General features: G+C 37.1%; 1 protein-coding gene across 2 annotated transcripts in view; it reads right to left on the reverse strand.

Moving 5' to 3' along the window:
- The window catches only part of BDP1 (BDP1 general transcription factor IIIB subunit), an 89,990-nt gene that overhangs the window by 20,294 nt on the left and 48,095 nt on the right, over positions 1–21,601 (reverse strand). For both annotated transcript variants that reach the window (XM_081826777.1, XM_081826778.1), the window contains exons 21-30: positions 19,631–19,835; positions 18,231–18,367; positions 15,049–15,250; positions 14,457–14,647; positions 13,256–13,643; positions 10,137–10,256; positions 5,875–5,911; positions 5,297–5,389; positions 3,481–3,706; positions 2,327–2,484 (exon numbers count right to left, since the gene is read on the reverse strand). In XM_081826777.1, the coding sequence (XP_081682903.1) occupies positions 2,327–2,484; positions 3,481–3,706; positions 5,297–5,389; positions 5,875–5,911; positions 10,137–10,256; positions 13,256–13,643; positions 14,457–14,647; positions 15,049–15,250; positions 18,231–18,367; positions 19,631–19,835 (1,757 nt within the window). The remainder of the gene's footprint in view (positions 1–2,326; positions 2,485–3,480; positions 3,707–5,296; positions 5,390–5,874; positions 5,912–10,136; positions 10,257–13,255; positions 13,644–14,456; positions 14,648–15,048; positions 15,251–18,230; positions 18,368–19,630; positions 19,836–21,601) is intronic.

The following is a 21,601-nucleotide window of genomic DNA, read 5'->3' on the forward strand; positions in this document are numbered from 1 at the left end:
TGGTGAAAAGACACAACGCTGGACCGCCTGGATGGCTCAGTTGGTAGAGCATGTGACTCTTAATCTCAGGGTTGTAAATTCAAGCCCCACATTGGGTACAGAGATTACTTAAAAGTAAAACAAAAAATCTTAAAAAAAAAAAGAAAGAAAAAAAAGAAAATACAAAATGTTGCTACCACTTTTGAAACAGTTTGGTAGTTCCTCAAAAAGTTAAACACAGAATTACCATATATTCCAGCAATTCCACTTGTAAATGTAAATCCAAGACAAATGAAAACTTACGTCCACACAAAATCTTACATACGAATGTTCTTAGCACCATTACTTAAAACAGCCAAAAAACAGAAAACAACCTAAATGCCCTGAATGGATAAACAAAATGTAGTATGATGGAATATTTGGCAAGAAAAAGAAATATCTGACACATGCTACAACATAGATGAGCCTTGAAAACATGCTAAAAGAAACCAGACACAAAAGGCCACATATTATATGATTCGATCTATATGAAACATCCAAAATAGGCAAAGCTACAGAGATGAAAGTAGATTAGTGGTTGCCTAGGGCTGGGAAGGGTTGAAGGATGTGGGGAGTGGCTACTCATGGTGAAGGTTACACAACTTGAGGAATATACTAAATGCCACTCAAGTATACACTTCAAATGGGTTAACTGTAGGGTATAGAATTATTTCAGTAAAACTGTAATTTTTAAAAGTACTGAACAAGGGGCGCCTATTTAACGCAGTAGGTTAAGCATCCGACTCCTGGTTTCAGCCCAGGTCATGATCTCAGGGTCATGGAATTGTGCCCTGCGTGGGGCTCCAGGCTCAGCCCAGAGTCTGCTTGCAACTCTCTCTTCCTCTCCCTCTCCACCAGGCACTCTCTCTCTCTCTAACAAATAATCTTAAAAAATAAGTAAATAAATAAATGTGCTAAACAGTATATATGATATAGTTTGCTTATAATTTTGTTCTTTCTGAAAGGAATAACATGTATTTATATACATGTGTGTGTGTGTACTGATATATCTATGTGCACACACAGCCCCACATTTAGATGCTTACGTGTATAAAACACTTCTGGAAGTCCACAATAAAAACTTAATGGCAGTTTACCACTAGACATGAGATTAGGGGACTGGGAACTAAAGAAGTTTATTAAATTTTATACCTTATGGGCAATGTCTTATTTTTTTGCCACATGCATGTATAGCTTTCTAAAAAATGTTTGCTTGAATATTCATGTACACAGACACATATAAAAAATACCTATGAAGAAAACACTGATTAAGTAAATACAGTTAACCCTTGAACAACATGGGGGTTAAGGGCACAAACCTCCCATGCAGTAGAAATTCTGCATATCTGATTCCCAAAAAAACCTAACTACTAGTAGTCTACTGTTGACCAGATGCCCTACTGGTGACATAAACAGATTAACATATATTTTGTAAGTTATATGTATTAGATACTGTATTCTTACAATAAAGTAAGCTAGAACAAATAAAATGTTATTAAGGAAATCATAAGAGACGCCTGAGTGGCTCAGTCGGTTAAGCGTCTGCCTTTGGCTCAGGTCATGATCTCAGGGTCCTGGGATAGAGCCCTGCATGGGGCTACCTGCTCAGTGGGGAGTCTGCTTCTCCCTCTCACTCTCCCTCTGTCTCAAATAAATATTTTTAAAAAAGAAAAGAAAATCATAAGGAAGAGAAAATACATCTATAGGACTGTACTATGTTTATAAAAAAAATTCCATGTATAATTAAGTGTAAGCTTATATACAAGTGGTATCTGGATGTTCTTTGTACTATTTCTTATTCTTGTAAGTCTTCTGTAACTTTGAAATTATTTCCAAATAAAACATATTTTAAAAGTTAAAAAGAAAAAAAATCCATTGTATAGGGGCACCTGGGTGGCTCAGTCGGTGAAGCATCCAACCCTTGATTACAGCTTGGGTCATGATCTCAGGGTGAATATCAAGCCCCACATCAAGCTCCACGCTCAGCACAGAGTCAGCTTGGAATTATCGCTCTCCCTCCCCACTCGCCACCACCCCCCGCCTCTTAATTAATTCTTTTTTAAAAATCCATGTATACTGAATCCATGCAGTTCAAACCCATGTTATTCTGGGTCAACTAAACAGAAAATAATAATGATGACTGAAGCTAGTTGATGGATTTATTAGTATTTCTTTTATAGCTCATTCTACTTTTTGAAACTCTTTAATACTAAATTAAAACAATTTTAACTGAATATTCCATTTGAAATGCTAATGCAACTTCTCCTGTAAAAGTAATTTTGTAGCTGTTTAAGAGAACATAATTTACCTCTTTGACTTTCTACTACTACTTCTTTGTTTACAAACAAATTGGGAACTTCCTGATGAACACCAAACCTGCTGGTCCCAAAAGTCTTAAGATTTGGTTTAGGCTTAGCAAATCTACTTCTCATTCTCAAATTACCGGTCACTTCAAAAGTTGTATTCCTAGAAAAAGACGGGAAGAAAGAAATTCATCAACCGTGTAATCACTCTCTCACCTTCATACATTCTGATACAGTTACGTGCCACCTTCTCAGGTGCCACAATATCTGTAAGTGTTCATTTTTTAATGCTGAAAACACAGAGTGGTAAATTTTACTGACAGTCTAGAGAAGGAAAGAGAATCTGGGCCAAGTTTGTAAAATAGAGACCATATTTACATTAAAAACTTTCATTAAAGCTTCAAAGATGCACATATTACATTTACTTTAATATGCAAACCATTAGGGGCACCTGGCTGGCTCAGTGAGTATAGGATGTGGCTCTTGATCTCAGAGTCCTGAGATCAAGCCCCATGCTGGATGTTGAGTGTACATTAAAAAAATAAATTAAAAAAAATGCAAACCACGGGCAACTTGGTGGCTCAGTCAGTTAAGCGTCTGCCTTTAGCTCAGGTCATGATCCCAGGGTCCTAGGATCGAGCCTCATGTCAGGCTCTCTGCTCAGTGGGGAGTCTGCTTATCCCTCTTCCTCTGCCCCTCCCCCCCACTCATGTTCACTCTCTATCTCAAATAAATAAATAAAATCTTAAAAAAAAAAGCAAACCATTAAACTAAAATCAAACCAGCCTATCCTCACTTTGAAGGCTGAGAAACTGGAACACCTGGGTGGCTCAGTCAGTTAAGTGTCAGCCTTCTGCTGAGATCATGATCCCGGAGTCCCAGGATTGAGCCCCATGTCAGGCTCCCTGCTCAGCAGGGAATCTGCTTCTCCCTCTCCCTCTGCCCTCCCCCTGCTCCTTCTCTCTCTCTCTTGCTCACACTCTCTCTCTCAAATAAATAAATAAAATCTTTAAAAAAATAAAGGCTGAGAAATTAGCAGTGCCTACTTTACACTTACACAAGTATTACTCAAAAGCTATCAACTAAATTGATAGTTGGTTTAAATGTATTTATTAATTGAATACTATAAAACTCAAGAGTTTAATAAAGCAAAATAAACCTGGTTGATACAGCGTTTTCCTTTACTTTCTCCACTAAACCAATTTCTTCTTTAGTACTTTGCTCTTCCAATACAATCTTGTTTTCTTCTAATGAAGAAGGAGATGTACTATTGACAGGTGAAGAAAGTTCCTGACATTCACGAACAATTTTGTGATTTACATTATCTGGGCTAAAAGGAACACAGCTTTTATCCTTTGAATGAACATCAAGAAGTACACATACTCCTATTACAGAAAAGAACAGAAAATTAAAATTGACCCAATACAAGTAGATGTCCAAAGAAAATAAATCCCTCAACATTAAGCAATTGTAAAATTCTATATTATTTTTAAAGTTTACTCTTTTTGGTTCTGAATTTCAATATATGATCAGGGTGCCTGGATGGCTCAGTCGGTTAAAGGTCATGATCTCAGGGCCCTGGTACCAAGCCCCACAGTGGGCTCCCTGCCCAGCAGGGAGTCTGCTTCTCCCTCTGCCCCTCCCCCCCACTCATGTGTGTGCTCTCTCTCTCTCAAAAATCTTTAAAAAAAAATAAATATATAATCATATAGTTTATGCCAGAGATTTGACTTGTTCTAAGCCTAATAATTCTTACAGACTAGAATTTTTCTGCTATTAGAAATAAAAATGAGGGATGCCTGGGTGGCTCAGTCAGCTGGGCGTCTGCCTTCGGCCCAAGTCATGATCCCAGAGTCCTAGGACCATGTCCCGCTTCGGGCTCCCTGCTCAGCGGGGAGCCTGCCTCTCCCTCTGCCTGTGCTCTCCCTGCTTGTGCTCTCTCTGACAAATACATAAATAAAATCTTAAAAAAAAAAAAAAAAAGTAAAAGTGAATCTGTTACCTTGACTAACTACATAGCCTCAAATGAGTTTCAAGATAGGATCACCTTCATTTACAAATTTTTAAAACCCATTTTTATGTACTAGAGATTTATTACAGGCTCCAAAGCAATCCTCTGCCGTTGACAAAGGAGCCATATATAGGCACCTGCCTGGCTCAGTCAGTAGAACATGACTCTTGATCTTGGGGTCATGAGTTCAAGCCCCCCATTGGGTATATATTTTACTCAAAAAAAAAAAGAGAGCGAGAGAGAGAGAGAAATGAGACTGTGTAAGGAACACAGACCAGAAAATTTACTGTATGGTGACTAATATAACATAATAAAAAAAAAAATTCCTGATAAATATATAGTTATGGGCCTGGAAGTCTAACACCTAAAATAAATGGCAGGCCACTCATCTCCAGACAAAATAATTAAGAGGAATATAATTAACTATCCATTTAGCAGACTTAAAATAGAAGGTATTCCATAAGGTCAGCCTAAAATACTGTGAAAATCTAGGTTGACCTATCTTTTGGCTCAGTCCAAACTAACAGAATAGTCGCAATTAAATTATTTCAATGACTGCTATTGTCCCTTCATACTATATGCGATTATCAGGTTAACTACGAAGATAATCCAAAGCAGAAGCTCCTTTGCTAAAGAAATATATGTCAAGTGATCAGTGACCAATGAGCTCAGTTAACCAATGTTTATGATGAGAAAAGTAGAGGACTCACTAGATTATTCCAGGAAAACAAAGTTTTCTTAATAAACCAAGTGCACTATTTTGAAATGGTGGCCACTACATCTAAAGGGACTAAGTTAGACAGATCAACGCACACGTTACCTTTTTCTGGAAAAAAACAAAGTTGGCAATGCCTACTTCAAATGTAAAAGGCAGGTACTGACTTATTACTCAACTGTGGGTATAATTTCTTAAAAGTTTTATTTTAAGAGGCTTTTTTCAGTAGGACTTAACTTTCATTCTTACCATCACTCTGTTCTGTACCGATCTCTGATTGCAACACTAGATCTCCCATTGTAAGTAAAGTTATAGCAGCTTCAGTGCTTCCATCATTGGTACCTTGTGAGGAAATTCACCAACATTAAAATAGAAAAAGCTGGAAATTGAAGTTTGCTTACTTAGAAAACATTTTTAACTCAAGTATTTATCCTTTGGAACAAGTTTCAATGTCCTGCATACCACTAATTCCTCACTAGAGCAGTGTTTGGTTACTACAAAAAAAAGAAATCATTAATTGTTAGCTTTTACTCATTGAAAATGCCTCCCTCCTATTAGATAACTTAATACCTTCAAAGAAAATGTATCTGTGCAGATCAGAGGAGAGGAAATAAGTAATATTTCTTTATTAAACATTTAACTCTTAACTCACTTCATAAGGTAATTATTCCAAGAATCCAAGTTTCTCCTGGAGATAACACATTCAACAGTTAAAACTTTTTGTTCAACTCTCCAGTGAAATTACTCATTTGCTAACTAACACCAATACTGAATCACTTTGTTAGTGTTAACTAAGTAGTTTTAGCAGTGTCCTTATTAACAGTTACCTGTTTCATCTTGGGCATGTTCACCTGTGTTCATTTCCTAAAAGAGGAAAAATAAGCAATGTCTTATGTATTTTCCCAAATATATGTTCTGTGTCTCAAAAAACCATGATGTTTTACAGTTCCTCAATGTTCTGATTACAAAGGAGTGGAAACTGTTTTTTTCCCATACAATTATTCATTAACATTTCATATAGAAATAATTTAAAAGCCAAGTTATTTTGTCTCTTGCTCCTTATTTTACCTTTTCCTTGTATGACATGCAGATTTTTAACTCTAATCATATAGCATTTACCATGTGCACCTACCGTTCTTAATTTACTTCTTCACTTTCATAATCCTTCAACTTCAGTCATATCTGCCATAGTTTAAACCAGTGGAAACCAAAGACTGAAGAATACTGCCAATTTTTTACATTAGGTTGGTTAAAACTTAAATGAACTTTAACAAATGAAGAAGTTACAAGATTTATGTCCAATATGACATCATAAGGGGCTCTGCTGACCCTATTAAACACAAACATGTAAAGCCTCTGGAAATGGTCCTAGGGCGAAAGAAACATCTTTTTGAGAAAACTGATGAAAACAGAGTAACAAAGCGGAGAGCCTGTGGTATTTGAACTAAGACTGCTCTCTCCCCCTCCTTCCTCTCAGCTCAGTGAAGCAGAGACCCCACCTCAAAACCTGCAACCAAGAAAATAGGGTCTTTTCTCCTTACAGGCCCCAGCTGGAGGGCTTTCTTCCTAGGAAGAACAGGACTTCAGCTCCTGACACCACAAGAATCTGGTGTCAGATTTGTAATAGAAAATAGAATTATTATGAACTTGCACACAAAAAAAACTCAATAAAATACCAGCAAACCAAATCCAGCAACATATAAAACTTGCAGGCCACAGCCAATTAGGATTTATCCCAGGGATGCAATTTTTTAACATCAAAATTCAATGTAATGCATCATATCAATACAATAAAAAGGTAAAATCACCTCATCATCTCAATAGATGCAGAAAAAGCATATGACAACTTCCAACACCCTTTCATGATAATACTGTCACGCAAACTAGGAAAAGACTAGAACTTCTTCAATTTGATAAAAATAAAACATCTATGAAAAGTCCACAGCTAACATCAAACTTAATGGTGAAAGACTGGATACTTTAAGACCAGTAATGAGACAAAAATGCTCACTCTTGCCACTTTTGTTCACCAGTGTACTGGAGGTTCTAGCGAGGGCAATTTGGTAAGCAACAGAAATAAAAGATATCCAGATTGAAAAGTATTGTAAACTGGGGTGCCTGGGTGGCTCAGTCAGTTAAGCGTCTGCCTTCGGCTCAGGTCATGATCCCAGGGTCTTGGGATCCAGCCCTGCATCAGGTTCCTTGCTAAGCGGGGAACCTGCTTCTCCCTCTCCCTCTGCCTGCTGCTCCCCCTGCTTGTGCTCTGTCAAATAAATAAAATCTTTAAAAAAAAAAAAAAAAGGAAAAGTGTTGTAAACTGAATTCTGTCACCCAGAAAGATATGTTGAAGTCCTAACCCCAGTACCATGAATGTAACCTTATTTGGAAATAGGGCCTTTTTAGATGTAATAAAGTTAAGAGAAGGTCATACTGGATTAGAGTTGGCCCTATCCACTATGACAGGTGTCTTTAAAAGAAAAAAGTCACAGGGGCACCTGGGTGGCTCAGTCATTAAGCGTCTGCCTTCGGCTCAGGTCATGATCCCAGGGTCCTGGGATCAAGCCCCGCATCGGGCTCCTCGCTCTGCGGGAGGCCTGCTTCCCCCTCTCCCACTCCCCCTGCTTTTGTTCCCTCTCCCGCTATATCTATCTCTGTCAAATGAATAAATAAAATCTTAAAAAAAAAAAAAAAAAAGAAAAGAAAAAAGTCACCGAGACACACATACAGGGAGATCACCATGTGGCAATGGAGGCAAAAATTAGGAATGTGCTGCCACAAGCCAAGGAATGACAAGGACTGCTGACAACTGCCAGAAGGTAGGAGAAAGGCCTGAATGGTTTTTCCCTAAGAGCCTCCAGAAGGTGGCACCTTGATTTTGGAATTCTAGCCTCCACAACTATAAAAAAAAAATAACTTTCTGTAATTTTGAGCCACCTAGTTTGTGATATTTTGTTACAGCAGCACCGAGAAACTAATACAGAAAGGCAGAAGTAAAACTGTCTCTATTCACGTCATGATCTTATATGTAGAAAATCCTAAGGAATCCACTAAAAAAAAAAACAAAAAACTATTAGAACTAAAGAGCTCACAATTCAGTACCAGTTAGTTTGTACATTTTAGAAGGCTTTTCACATTAACTGCCCATCTATATAATTTAGTTTGACATGATGTGTTTGTTTAAAACAATTACAGAGTATAAACCCATTAAGGATCTGGGGGAAGAGAAGAAGCTTAATGTAGAACTAAGCTTTTAAAGTATGTTTTAGGGGCGCCTGGGTGGCTCAGTTGGTTAAGCGACTGCCTTCCCCTCAGGTCATGATCCTGGCGTCCCAGGATCGAGTCCCGCATCGGGCTCCCTGCTCAGCAGGGAGTCTGCTTCTCCCTCTGACCCTCTTCCCTCTCATGCTCTCTGTCTCTCATTCTTTCTCTCTCAAATAAATAAATAAAATCTTAAAAAAATAAATAAAGTATGTTTTATTTTTTAATTCTGGTCTTGGTGCAAATGTTAGTTATGCCTTATTCATATCACAATTAGATCACCATGCTGTGACATGGTTTATATTCATGCTGCCCTAGATACTTTTGTAATTATTTGTTGCAAACTTGTGACTGTCCCTATTAACTTTCTTTTATGTAAGTACTTTATAAAAGTTTCTTAAACTTGTGCTTATTTAATTTTGAATAAAAGCTATATTCATAAAAAAAAAAAAAGAACTAAAGAGTTCAGCAAAGTTGCAGTACACAAGACCAATATACAAAAATCAATTGTATTTTGGGGCACCTGGGTGGCTCAGTCGTTAAGCATCTGCCTTCGGCTCAGGTCATGATCCCAGGTCCTGGGATCGAGCCCCACATCGGGCTCCCTGCTCTGCGGGAAGCCTGCTTCTCCCTCTCCCACTCCCCCTGCTTGTGTTCCCTCTCTTGCTGTGTCTCAAATAAACAAAAATCTCTAAAAAAAAAAAAAAACAAAAACCAATGTCAGTACAGAAACTTGTATACAAATATTTACAGCAGCGTTATTTATAATAGCCAAAAGATGGAAACAACCTAAATGTCCATGAACACATGAACAGATAAACAAAACGCAGTATTGTCTACATGGAGTGTTATGCGAACACAAAAAGAATGAAGTACTGATACATGCTAGAATGTGGATGAACCTTGAAAACAGTATGCTAAGTGAAAAAAGCCAGGCATAAAATTTAGACCATATTGTATGGGTCAATTTATATGAAACATCCAGAATAGACAAACCTATAGAGACAAAAAGTAGATTACTGGTTACCTAACCCTGGGGAGGGCTGAGATGAAATGGGGAGGGCTGAGATGAAATGGGGAGCAACTGCTTTGGGACATAAGGTTTCTTTTAGAGGTGATGAAAATGCTCTAAAATTGACTGTCACAATGCTTGCACAGTATCTATAAATATACCAGAAACCAATGAATTGTACATTTTCAGTGGGTAACTTATTTGGTGTGTGAGCTATATCTTAATAAAGTTGTTAAAAGGGGCACGTGGGTGGCTCAGTCGGTTAAGCATCTGCCTTCGACTCAGGTCATGATGCCAGGATCCTGGCATCAAGCCCCACATTGGGCTCTGCTCAGCGGGGAGTCCCCCTCTCCCTCTGTGCTCTCCCTCCCTCCCTCGTTCTCTCTCAAATAAATAAATAGTTTTAAAAAAACAAAAAATTAAAAAAAAAATAAAGTTGTTGAAAAAGTATAATTCCCAAACTTCTTATCCAAAAACAAGAGAAATACTAACCAAATAAGGAAGAGTACCAAACAAAATGCAACTAAATATATTTTAAGTAATTTATATTTAATATAGATTTAATGCAACAGAACTTTAACATAAGTTTTTGAGGATCTTAAGAGTTATTCACGCGCACACACACAAAAATCAATGCTTTCCAAGTGAAATACAAAATCTATGGATTATTCACCAGTTTCTACTATTCATACTTACAGCTCCCTACATGAAAGAAATTAGTAAGAATGGCTTGTAAACTTAAAGCTTTCAAAATAAACCTCCATTCTTTTGAAAGTAAACAAAGAGTTAAAAACAAAACATATTACAATGGATACTTACAACAGATAATGCCTTCAAATTTTCTTCTTGTTTCATCTCCTGAGTAGTCACATTTGTGTTTGAGAGTGGATGTTCAACAACAGCTATGCCTATATCTGGTACATTCACAGTTATTTCAAGCTGTCAAAATGAGAAGTTTCATTATTTCATTTTGGCATACTACAGTCAGTAAAACAAAATGACTAAGTAAAATAGAGTGTTAAACTGAATAAACAACCCACATTCATACACAATTAAAAACTGAAATATAGTAACTCGACATCAACTTGGCAAAGTAAAACATTTAAGCTTTTGGAGGGGTCTGTGATCCTTACAAATAGTAAATAGAATTTCCAAAGTAATCTTCTTAGTACCTAGCATTTCACTTTCTACTATCCCCACTTTGTCTCTATGTTCCCATAATTTCTCTCAACAATCTGTGAATATTTATGGAGTGCTTCCTAAAAACTAGGCTACAGATACAAGGGTACAAAGCTGAAAAAAGGCAAGTTTGGTCCCTGCCCTCAAGGAATTCACAATCTCACAAAAACAGACATGCAATTACCTAACTATACACCATCTTCAGTGCTGTAATAAAGATGAGTTGAAAGCACTTTAAAAAGATTTACCATATTTCCGCCCCTGCACCAAGGCAACTACCCTCTCCCACAACCCCATGATAGCCATGGCAATGGACATGTAAAAAAGTGAATTCATTCACATTTACTCATGTAGTAGTCTTTTTGGTCATAGATCCCTATAATCTGGGGACTAAAGGACTAAGATTTATCTCCTAGACCGTATACAAGACAATCTGGCTTCTAGTCCCTTATTTACAGAGAGGTAAGTATAAAAAACTATGATTCAATAGAAAGTGAGTGAACAGTCAAGTATGAAAATCTGCCTTCATGATATAATTACTATAGTAACACTTGTGCATTCTGTATCTGTTTTTTCAGAAGCAAATACTAGAGAAAAATCTTTGCTACTATCCTATAGGCCAGGGATGAATGAGAAAGTTAAACTGACTTGAAAAAACAAAATATTTCCTGAAGAGTTGGGAATGGATGACAAATGGAAATACTGTAGATATTTGAAAGTTGGTTCTTTAAGGCACTATCCAGTTTCAAAGCTTTATTTTTTTTTAAAACAGCTTTATCGAGATAATGACTTACATACCAAGAATTCACCCATGTAAAGTGTGTAATTTGATGTTTTTGGAATATGCACAGATATGTGTAACCATCACCACAGTCACTTTTAGAACATTTTCGTCACTTCAAAAACGAACCCCATATCCGTTAGTTATCACTCTCTTAACCCCTCATCTCCAAATCCCTAAGCCAAACCACTAATCTACTTTCTGTCTCTACAGATTTTCCTGTTTGAGACATTTCATATGAATGGATAATTATGTGATTGTGTGATTCTTTTGCAACTGACTTCTTTCACTTAACAATGTGCCTTTCAACCAACGGAATTAGTAAAATACAAAACATATAGCTAAATGAATTATCATGCAGTGTTAACCAGGTGTCCTTACAAAAAATTAACTTTCCTTTTGCATTTTCTTGGTTTCAAATAAAACGTAAATGCACTATCTTCAACTCTGAACTTTCAGTTATAAGAAATTTCATTTTGCATCATTTTTATTTAATTTCAACCATTCTAACTCATTAACTTTATATCATCTAGTATGTGATTATTAACAGTGAATAAATAAAGGTGGTTGTGGACTTCCATTCATCATAAATGTGAAGTTATCAATAATCCATTAATTCTGGATTCAACATTACCTGAATTGGTTTAAGTTTCCTACTTCTTGTTATTATCATCACTACTACCTCAGTTAATTCCTAATTCTGTTGCAAATGACTCAGAAACAATCATAAATGCTTAATACAAAAGAGATGCAGTTGTGCTGCTTGTTAAGCCAAGTAAATTACTGAAAATTGAGGCAGAAACAAAGCTAGCATACTAGACCAAGAGGCAAAAAAGGAGCTCTTATAACAAAGTAAGTTGAAATATTATGTTCTTCCACCTCCTATCCATTAGGATGGCCATTCTGAAAAATAAATAAATAAAAGGGCTGGTGAGAATGTGGAGAAATCAGAACCCTTGTACACCACTGAAAGGAAGGTAAAATGATACAACTGCTATGGAAACAGTATGGCGGTTTTTCAAAATAGTAAAAATTGGTGTACAATTTACCATATAATTCAGTGACTCCACTTCTAGGTATATCCACAAAAGAATTGAAAATAGGGTTTAGAAGAGGTATTTGTACACCCATGTTTCATAGCAGCACTCTCTGCAATAATAGCCAAAAGGTGGCAGCAACCCAACTGTCCACTGACAGATGAAAAGATAAACAAAATGTGGTATAGCTACATGATTAAATACTACTCAACCTTAAAAAAAGACCATTCCAACATATGCTTCAATATGGATGAACCCTAAAAACTTTATACTCAATAAGCCAGTCACAATGAGGACAGATACTGTATGATTCCAGTTACATGAGTAATTACCTAGAGTAATCTCATAAAGACGAAAGTAGAATGGTGTTTGCCATAGGCAAGAGGGGAGGAGGTAATGGGAAACTATCATTTAATGGGTACAGTTTTAGTTCTGCAAGACGAAAAAAGTTCTGTGGATGGACGGTAGTGATGGTGTAGCACAACAATATGAATGCACTTAATGTCGCTGAACTACACTTAAAATGGCCAAGATAATAAATTTTACGTGTATTTTACCAAAATTTTTAAATGTCCCTTCTACATTCTCTACTAACCAGCCTCAGCCTATCAGAGAGTTAACAGAAAACACCTGCCAAAATTAAAAAGAAAAATTAATCAGAAAGTAGATTAAGCAGCCTCCACATACAAATGAAATTAGATTTCCATCCTTATTATTACAATGACTACCTCATGGTGGGCCTGGGTCACAGAGGTTAAATAATCACAGGAGGCTCCTTCTACTGATTCCTTCAGATATCCCTCAGGTCTCAAACAAACTACATTTGGTAGAGGCTATTCACAGAACGAACTTTTCAAATCTTAATAATCACTAAGAAGAAACAATGATACACTAAAAGAAAAAAACAAGACAGAGTTCTCAGAATTCAAAAAACAAACTACCTCTTCCATCGTTTCCTCGATCTGAGCAGAAACAGGTTCGGGAGACCTGAGACCAATGGGAACAAACACTGGAGCTTTGTTTACTTCTTCTGGAGCAAGATGGTAACTTTCGTCTTCATAATCAGGCTCAAAATCTTCATCATCATCTTCATCTTCTTCCTGCGAAGCCCGAAGAGTCACCAGCGTGGCCTTGGAAGCTCGAGGTTCCTTCTTAGAGGTCTTACTTCGAACTCGTTTTGATCCACGCCCTCTGGTGACACTTGGTTTCATCTTGCGATGCATTCTCCTCCCGCTATGATCCACCTCACACTCAGAAGCAGAAGAGACAGTTGCTCTTCGATCCAGACCAATTTTAGAGTAATTTGATTCTTTTAACAGCTGTGGAGAGCTGGATGTTTAATCAAAATAACAATTTAGTCATTACATGCACAAGGAGGATATTTTAATGAAACCAAAATTTCAGAATGAAATCAAACTTCAAGCCATTAAAATGAAAATGCCCACAACCCATAATGTTAAAAACTTACTCTGTGAAATGAAGAAAGAAATGTACTATTACTACTAGTTTCTTATTCAGAGTTCATTCTTAGTTATCTACCTACAAATTTTTCAGAGTAAGTTAATTCTGGGCCATTTTTTCCTTGCTATTTAAGTGAAAATGAGATACAAGACTGGAAATTATTAGAAGAAAATGAGAAAAGGAAAATGGTCCAGTAAAACAAAATGAGCTCAAAAAGAAGTGATACTACTGGGTAAACAGACTAGGTTAAAATAAAGAAAGGAAGGCAAAAAATCCATCAGAACAATGTTGTTTTCTAGAACTTAAGTTCTTTTCCACTCTCCTTAAAAACTATAGAACATGAGTACCCTTCAGTTGTATTTGTGACCCCACTTGAACTAGCACTTTAATTATTTAGGTAATAGATACTACTTTTTGGTCAGGCTTCTGCTCATGTCTAATATACTCAACATCCAGAAGTTTTAACTGTAGGAAAGAAAAATCTTCCTAAGAACATCAGTAAAAGGTAAACTTTAGTAAATAAAAATCCTAAGTGGGAAAGGAACAGACCTGTAATTAACAAACAATCTACACTTCTGTTAACAAACCATCTTTTTACTCTACAAATAAGTTATGGCAGGACATCCATAATAGGTTATTTTTATTTCTTATTCTGAAAGTATTTGTTAAATAAAACTTTACCTTGATAGTTTACTGAGACACTGCTCTTCAGCAACTGAAGACACAGATTTATCCCCTACAGTTTTTTCTCCAACGCTTCCTGATGGTCCAACTTCTGAATGAGCATTGTTTTTGGCCAAACTAGCCTCTGTGGAATCTACACAATCTTTTCTTGCTGAAACCTCCAAAGATGTCAGAAACTCAGCCTTTTCCTTAAATTTAAGAAGAAACAGCTAATATTACCATGGAAACTTACACACACACACACACACACACTGACTGGTTTCTAACTTTTTTTTTTTGAAGATTTTATTTATTTATTCATGAGAGACAGAGAGAGAGAGAGAGAGAAGCAGGCTCCCAAGGAGCAGGGAGCCCGATGCAGGACTCGATCCCAGGACCCTGGGATCACGACCTGAGCCGAAGGCAGACGCTTAACCATCTGAGCCACCCAGGCGCCCTGGTTTCTAACTTTTTATAATACTAGAAAGTCACTCAATTTTTATAAAATTGGTTACAGTACAAAAGACAAAACTGTATTTTTTAAAATTCTCTCCTTCATGATCTTGACAAAACAGAGCCCATTGAGAAAAAGTGTTTTTTTCAAACTTACCTTTTGAAGGAGATGAGTGTCAGAATCTCCTGGCTGCAGCAAATTATCTTCTGGCTTCCTTGCCTCACTCTGATCTGCTCTATCTTTTTCTATGCCTGGTTCCTCTTTCTTACCATGTGCTCTTCCCAAATTTGGCTTAGCCTTTTGGAATTGTCTTCTTACCAAATGTGCTGGACTAGGAACAGACCTTTTAGGTTCATGTCTAGAATGAAGTACAAATCATGATGAAAAACCAAAATCAGAATTCCTTATTGATAGGACAGCTGTTACATCAAACAATTTGAACACAAACCAATAATATGTTCAAAGGACTATATATAAATTGGCTTTAAAACCAAACACATAAAATGAAACCACACATGCTGATAAAAAGAATGTAAAAGCTTTTAAAATTTCCATTTTCTGGACAGTCTGGAAAATAGTTTTCGGTAATATTAATCTTTTTTTACTTTATTCATTGATTCTGGTGTGTAGTGTCATGGTACTTGAAGTAATTTTCAGAGTGATAACTAGATACAAAAAAAATGCCAGTAGTTGAACCTGGATTTCATAATGGTACTTTAAACAAATATCTTCAACTGGGCTCTGAAGCATGAACAAATATACAATGGTCACAACATCCTTGGTCCTTCTGGTTCAAGACCAGACTTAAAAGCCAGAGTCCGTCCTCCCATCACAGACCTGTCAGTTTATGGAAAAGGGTTTACTGACAGCCAGTGTCATAGGATCTCAATATAATGATTGTGTATCTGCCAAATCAGAAAAAGACAAGGTTTAACGTTCAACAGAGTAGGTATAGCTCCCAAGAGAACCCCTGAAGAGCTATCTTAAATTTTCCTGGAAAATATTTTAATAACTGGCAAGGATCTGAATTCTGAATTGGGAAGTTTAAAACTAATATAAACCTGGATATTATAAAGAAAATTAGGTATATAAGTATCTATCAGGAGTTCTCTGAAAGATCTATATTAAAGGCTAATCTTAAGTAATATTTCTAATAAATTACTTAGTTACATTTCCAAATGTTCCAACTCTGCTAAGCTCTTCTGGCAGCGAAACACCAAAGAAGTTCACAGGAAATCCTAACAAGGTTATGATGCTGGCTAAATACATTCCAATGTAGGCCGATGTATTTAGGAAAATAGATTATATTTAATGTAAGCTATTTACAGTTAAGTGTGATTATACAAAAGCAAGTAAAAATAAAATACATATATAAACCTAACGTGCTACTTGAGTCAAAAAGAGACAAGACAATACTGGACTTAGAAATAATCTAATTTTAAAACTATAAAGATTTTTACTCTGAAGAAAGTATCACTCATGATAAAGTGAACAGATGGAATAAATTTCATGAATAGAAAAAGGTTTTTCAAAAGAAAAAAAGGGGGGGTAGGGTGGGGTGGAGCGTGGGTTTCCATAAAGAAATTAAAAGTTTGAGGGGCGCCTGGGTAGCTCAGTCGGTTGGGCGGCTGCTTTCAGCTCAGGTCATGATCCCAGGGTCCGGGGATCGAGCTCCACATCGGGCTCCCTGCTCAGCAGAGAGCCTGCTTCTCCCTTTCCCTCTGCCTGCCGCTCTGCCTACTTGTGCTATCTCTCTGTCAAATAAATTTTAAAAAATCTTTAAAAAAAAAAGAAATTAAAAGTTTAATTTCTCTCATAAAAAACACAAAAGTTCAGCATAAAATCTCCTGAAACATGTAAAGTTTCTTTCATTCAGGAAGGTCTGCTTATATAACTACACAAATCTGCTAGTCTGAAAGTCATAAATCTGAAAACTTAAGTTTAAAAACTAATTTGCCAATGTTATTTTGAACAAGCCATTCCAATCCTCTTGGTCTAGCTAGTCAATTATAAATGAGAGCATTAGGAAAGGCTGACCTTGAAGGTCACTAGTCTTTAAAGGCTCAGTAGAATCAAAATCAAATTCCTTACAATGGTCCTATATAATCTGCCATTCTCCCTGGTCAGCCTTTACCCTTTCCTACATCTGCTACTCCCTCTCTTTCCCCGTTTCATACTAGCACCCTTCACTGTTCCTCAAACAAGCTAGGCATGTTCTTTCCTTAAGTACTTTCGAGCTGCTGTTCCCTCTCCCCTTAAACATCCCCTGCGCCTGCTGTTCCTTCACTTTTGGGTCTTCTCTCTAGTGGTACCCTTGCAATGAAGCAGTCTTAGATCACTGCTAATCAAAATGTAGTATTAAGGTGCCTGGGTGGCTCAGTTTCAGCTCAGATCATGATTTCAGGGCCATGAGATCGAGGCCTGCATGGGGCTTGGTGCTCAGAGGGGAGAATGCTTGAGATTCTCTCTCCCTCTCCCTCTGCCCCTCTCCCTGCTCACTCACACACATGCACCTATATGGGCTTGCTCTCTCTCTAAAATAAACAAATCTTTTTTTAAAAAAAAGTAGTATCAGTAATAATAAAGCAGATTATAAGTAATAAAAGTGGTAGAGTACTGAAGTATCTTCACCTTTCTAGTCTAACTCATTTAAAAGATACTATTCTTAGCATTTGGTTTGGGACACAATTCTAAATATAGCATATACTAAGTACCTGGTAGCAATTCCTATTTATGAATTTTAGTCAATAGGATATAAATTTCTAAATATACAAAGAACTTAAGAACTTCTGTCTAGTATTAAATTTTGGTTTTGTTTTGTTTTAAAGATTTTATTTATTTATTTGACAGTAAGAGAGAGAGAGCACAAGTAGGCTGAACAGTAGAGGGAGAGGGAAAAGTAGACTCCCCACCGAGCAGGGAGCCTGACGCGGGGCTGGATCCCTGGATCCTGGGATCATGACCTGAGCCGAAGGCAGATGTTTAACCATCTGAGCCACCCAGGTGCCCCTAAATTTAGTTTTAAAATAAAAAATGAGGAGGCTCACCAAACTTTGAGGAGAAATTATATATTAAGAGAGTATCAATCATGCAATTCTTACAGCATTTAAAGAAGCATATTTAAAATATTCTATTTCATAATTACTGCTTTATCCTTCCACAAACTTTTTTTTTTAAAGATTTTATTTATTTGACAGAGAGAGATACAGCGAGAGAGGGAACACAAGCTTAATGACTAAGCCACCCAGGCGCCCCTTCCACAAACTTTTCTTGATGTCAAGTTATTCAAACTTTATCTTTAGAAAATTTTACACTTTTCTGATTAAAAGCAAACTCACCTCATCTTTTCATCTAAAACATTTATTTTGTTAAGATGAAGAGGTTCTACAAGAACCATGTGACTCTGGTTTTCATACTGTGACTCTGAAACTTTGGAGGATACAACTTCAATTTCAGTTCCAACTGGAGAATTTGGCTAAAATGACAAAAGAAAAGTAGCATTTTTTTAAAATAACTGAACACACCTCCTAAAATATTTCAATCATTTAGAAAGGTATTGAGTTCTTCAAAAGTAAGAGTCAAACTAGGTATGCAATGTTCACGTTTTGCTGTCCAAAATAAAACTAATTCGGAGAAAGTTTCAATTATTGCAATTATTATGTTTACAGAACACTTTAAAAACCAAATAATTATCTGTTGTGAACACAAACCGCCCCCCCCCACCCCGCCACCAAAAAAGTTTAATGATTTTTTTCCCAAAAAGTCTAATGATTTCTTCTGGGGATAGGGATGTTTCAAACAAGGATTACAATCGCTTTCAATCTAGATTTTCCCTTGGTAGACAGAGAAACAGAAGAACAAAGAAACAAGATCTGTTGAAAAGGGCATTACACTACTTAGATTTATGCCAAAAGATACATCAATAAAAGATTGGTTAAACTGTCAAACAGCAGAATGTTATGCAACAATGAAAAATGATGTATCTCCATACTTCTTGACATATAAAAAGTCACTTAATAAGTAAAAATAAGTCACAAAATAACATGTACACAATGACTTTACTATTTAAAAAAATTATTTTATGGGGGCGCCTGGGTGGCTCAGTCGTTATGCGTCTGCCTTCGGCTCAGGTCATGATCCCAGGGTCCTGGGATTGAGCCCCGCATCGGGCTCCTTGCTCCGCGGGAAGCCTGCTTCTCCCTCTCCCACTCCCCCTGCTTGTGTTCCCTCTCTTGCTGTGTCTCTCTCTGTCAAAAAATGAATAAAATCTTTAAAAAAAAAAAAAATATTTTATGTTTCAGTAATCTCTACACCCTTTGTGGGGTTTGAACTTACAACCTGAAGATCAAGAGCTGCATGCTCTACCACCTGAGCCAGCCAGGTGCCCCAGAGATTTTATTATTTAAGTTTACATAAGTGTACACACATGCATGCATGGATATACCCAGTAAGATATGTCAGAAGGTTTTCAGTAGTTACCTCAAGGTAATAAGACTGGAGTAGTCATTATGATATTTTGTATTAATTGAACATTTTCATAATGAATACGTACAATTAGTTAGGGAAAAAAAACTATTTTCAATTAAAAAAAATCCAGAACGGTAAATCTGGAACAGAACTAGATATGTTACATATTCATTGATGAGAGTGTCAGATGCCTATATTCTAAACCCAGTCTGAGCTGTCATTTCATATTTTAACATGCATTAAAAGGCTCAATTACATAACAGTAACTCACCAGAGTCAAGAACTTTTTAGTTTCATCTTTTTGTACTATCGTTCTTTCTTCCTTAATTATGCCTTCAGCTTCACCTTTTTCTATTTGCCTCTGTCCAGTCTTTCTTATGTTTGGTCTGGGTCTCTGAAATCGGCTCCTTACTGTTTGAGCAGTTGGGATAACGCTTTCCTTCACTTCTTGCTGCAAAGTGTTTGTATTATGAGCCCTAGAAGAGAGGACAAAGAGAAAGAGAGGGAACTGGACTGTAAAAAGATGAAAACAAATGTAAAGACATAAAAATTGAACCTTCTCTAACAAACTATAAAAAAATTTTGTATCATTTGAGGAAAATCAAATTACTTTGATGATAAATATATATACTTTTATTTTTAAAAAAATAGCTATTGGGGCACCTGGGTGGCTCAGTCATTCGTTAAGTGTCTGCCTTCAGCTCAGGTCATGATCCCAGGATCCTGGGATAAAGCCCTGCATCGGGCTCCCTGCTCAGCGGGAAGCCTGCTTCTCCCGCTCCCACTCCCGCTACTTGTGTTCCCTCTCTTGCTCTCTGTCAAATAAATAAATAAATTCTTTTTTTAAAAAAAGAGCTATTTTAATCATCAAAAGGTAATGAATTTAAATAAGGTACCTAGAAGATTCAAATTTATGGAGACAGAAAGTACAAAGGTAGTTGCCAGGGAATGAAAGAGGGGAATGGGGTGGTCTTGTTAATGGGTGAAGTTTCAGTTGGGAAGATGAAAAAGTTCTGGAGATATATGTGGTAACTGTTGCAAAACAATGTGAATGCACATTCTTGTGAATGTGCATTAATGCCACTAGACCATATACATAAAAAATGGTTAAAACAGTAAATAAGTCTTCTACTACAATTTTTTTTGTAAAGATTTTATCTATTTATTTGACAGAGAGAACACAAGCAGGGGGAGTGGCAGGCAGAGGGAGAGGAAGAAGCAGACTCCCCACTGAGCAGGGAACCCAAAGCGGGGCTCCATCCCAGGACCCCGGGATCATGACCTGAGCTGAAGGCAGACGCTTAACTGACTGAGCCACCAGGCGCCCTTCTACTATAGTTTTTAAGAAGATAATGAATACAATCTTTATATACATGTATTTTTAAATGCAATGGTTTGTATAAAGCCTTAAGCAGCTAATAGTGAATACACGCAGGCAAGCATTAAAAGGTGTTAACTCAATGTGATTTTCTATTTTAGGCAGTCTGACACATGAATAAAAATAAACCAAGTATTCTTGGGGCGCCCTGGGTGGCATAGTTGGTTAAGCATCATACTCTTGGTTTCGGCTCAGGTCATGATGTCAGGGTCATGAGATCAAACCCTGCATAGGGCTGTGTGCTCAGCGTGGAGTCTGGTTAAGACTCTCTCTCCCTCTCCCTCTGCCCTCCTCCCTGAGCACTTTCTCCCCCTCTCTCAAATAAATAAATAAATAAATCTTTTTTAAAATAATAAAAAGAGGGCGCCTGGGTGGCTCAGTTGTTAAACGTCTGCCTTCGGCTCAGGTCATGATCCCAGGGTCCTGCAATCGAGCCCCACATCGGGCTCCCTGCTCAGCGGAAAGCCTGCTTCTCTCTCTGCTTGCTGCTCCCCCTGCTTGTGTTCCCTCTCTCGCTGTGTCTCTGTCAAAATAAATAAATAAAATCTTAAAAATAAATAAATAAATAAATAAAAATAATACAAAAGATAAAAATAAACCAAGTATTCTTGGTATTCACTTTTTTTTTTTTTTAAAGATTTTATTTATTTATTTGAGACAGAGAGAATGAGAGAGAGAGAGCACATGAGAGGGGGGAGGGTCAGAGGCAGAAGCAGGCTCCCCGCCGAGCAGGGAGCCCGATGCGGGACTCAATCCAGGGACTCCAGGATCATGACCTGAGCCGAAGGCAGTCGCTTAACCAACTGAGCCACCCAGGCGCCCCTCTTGGTATTCACTTTTAAAATACATTAACACGGGCGCCTG

This window comes from Leptonychotes weddellii, chromosome 7, assembly GCF_054177405.1.
Source record: "Leptonychotes weddellii isolate Sample4059 chromosome 7, ASM5417740v2, whole genome shotgun sequence".
NCBI classification, from domain to species: Eukaryota; Metazoa; Chordata; class Mammalia; order Carnivora; family Phocidae; genus Leptonychotes; species Leptonychotes weddellii.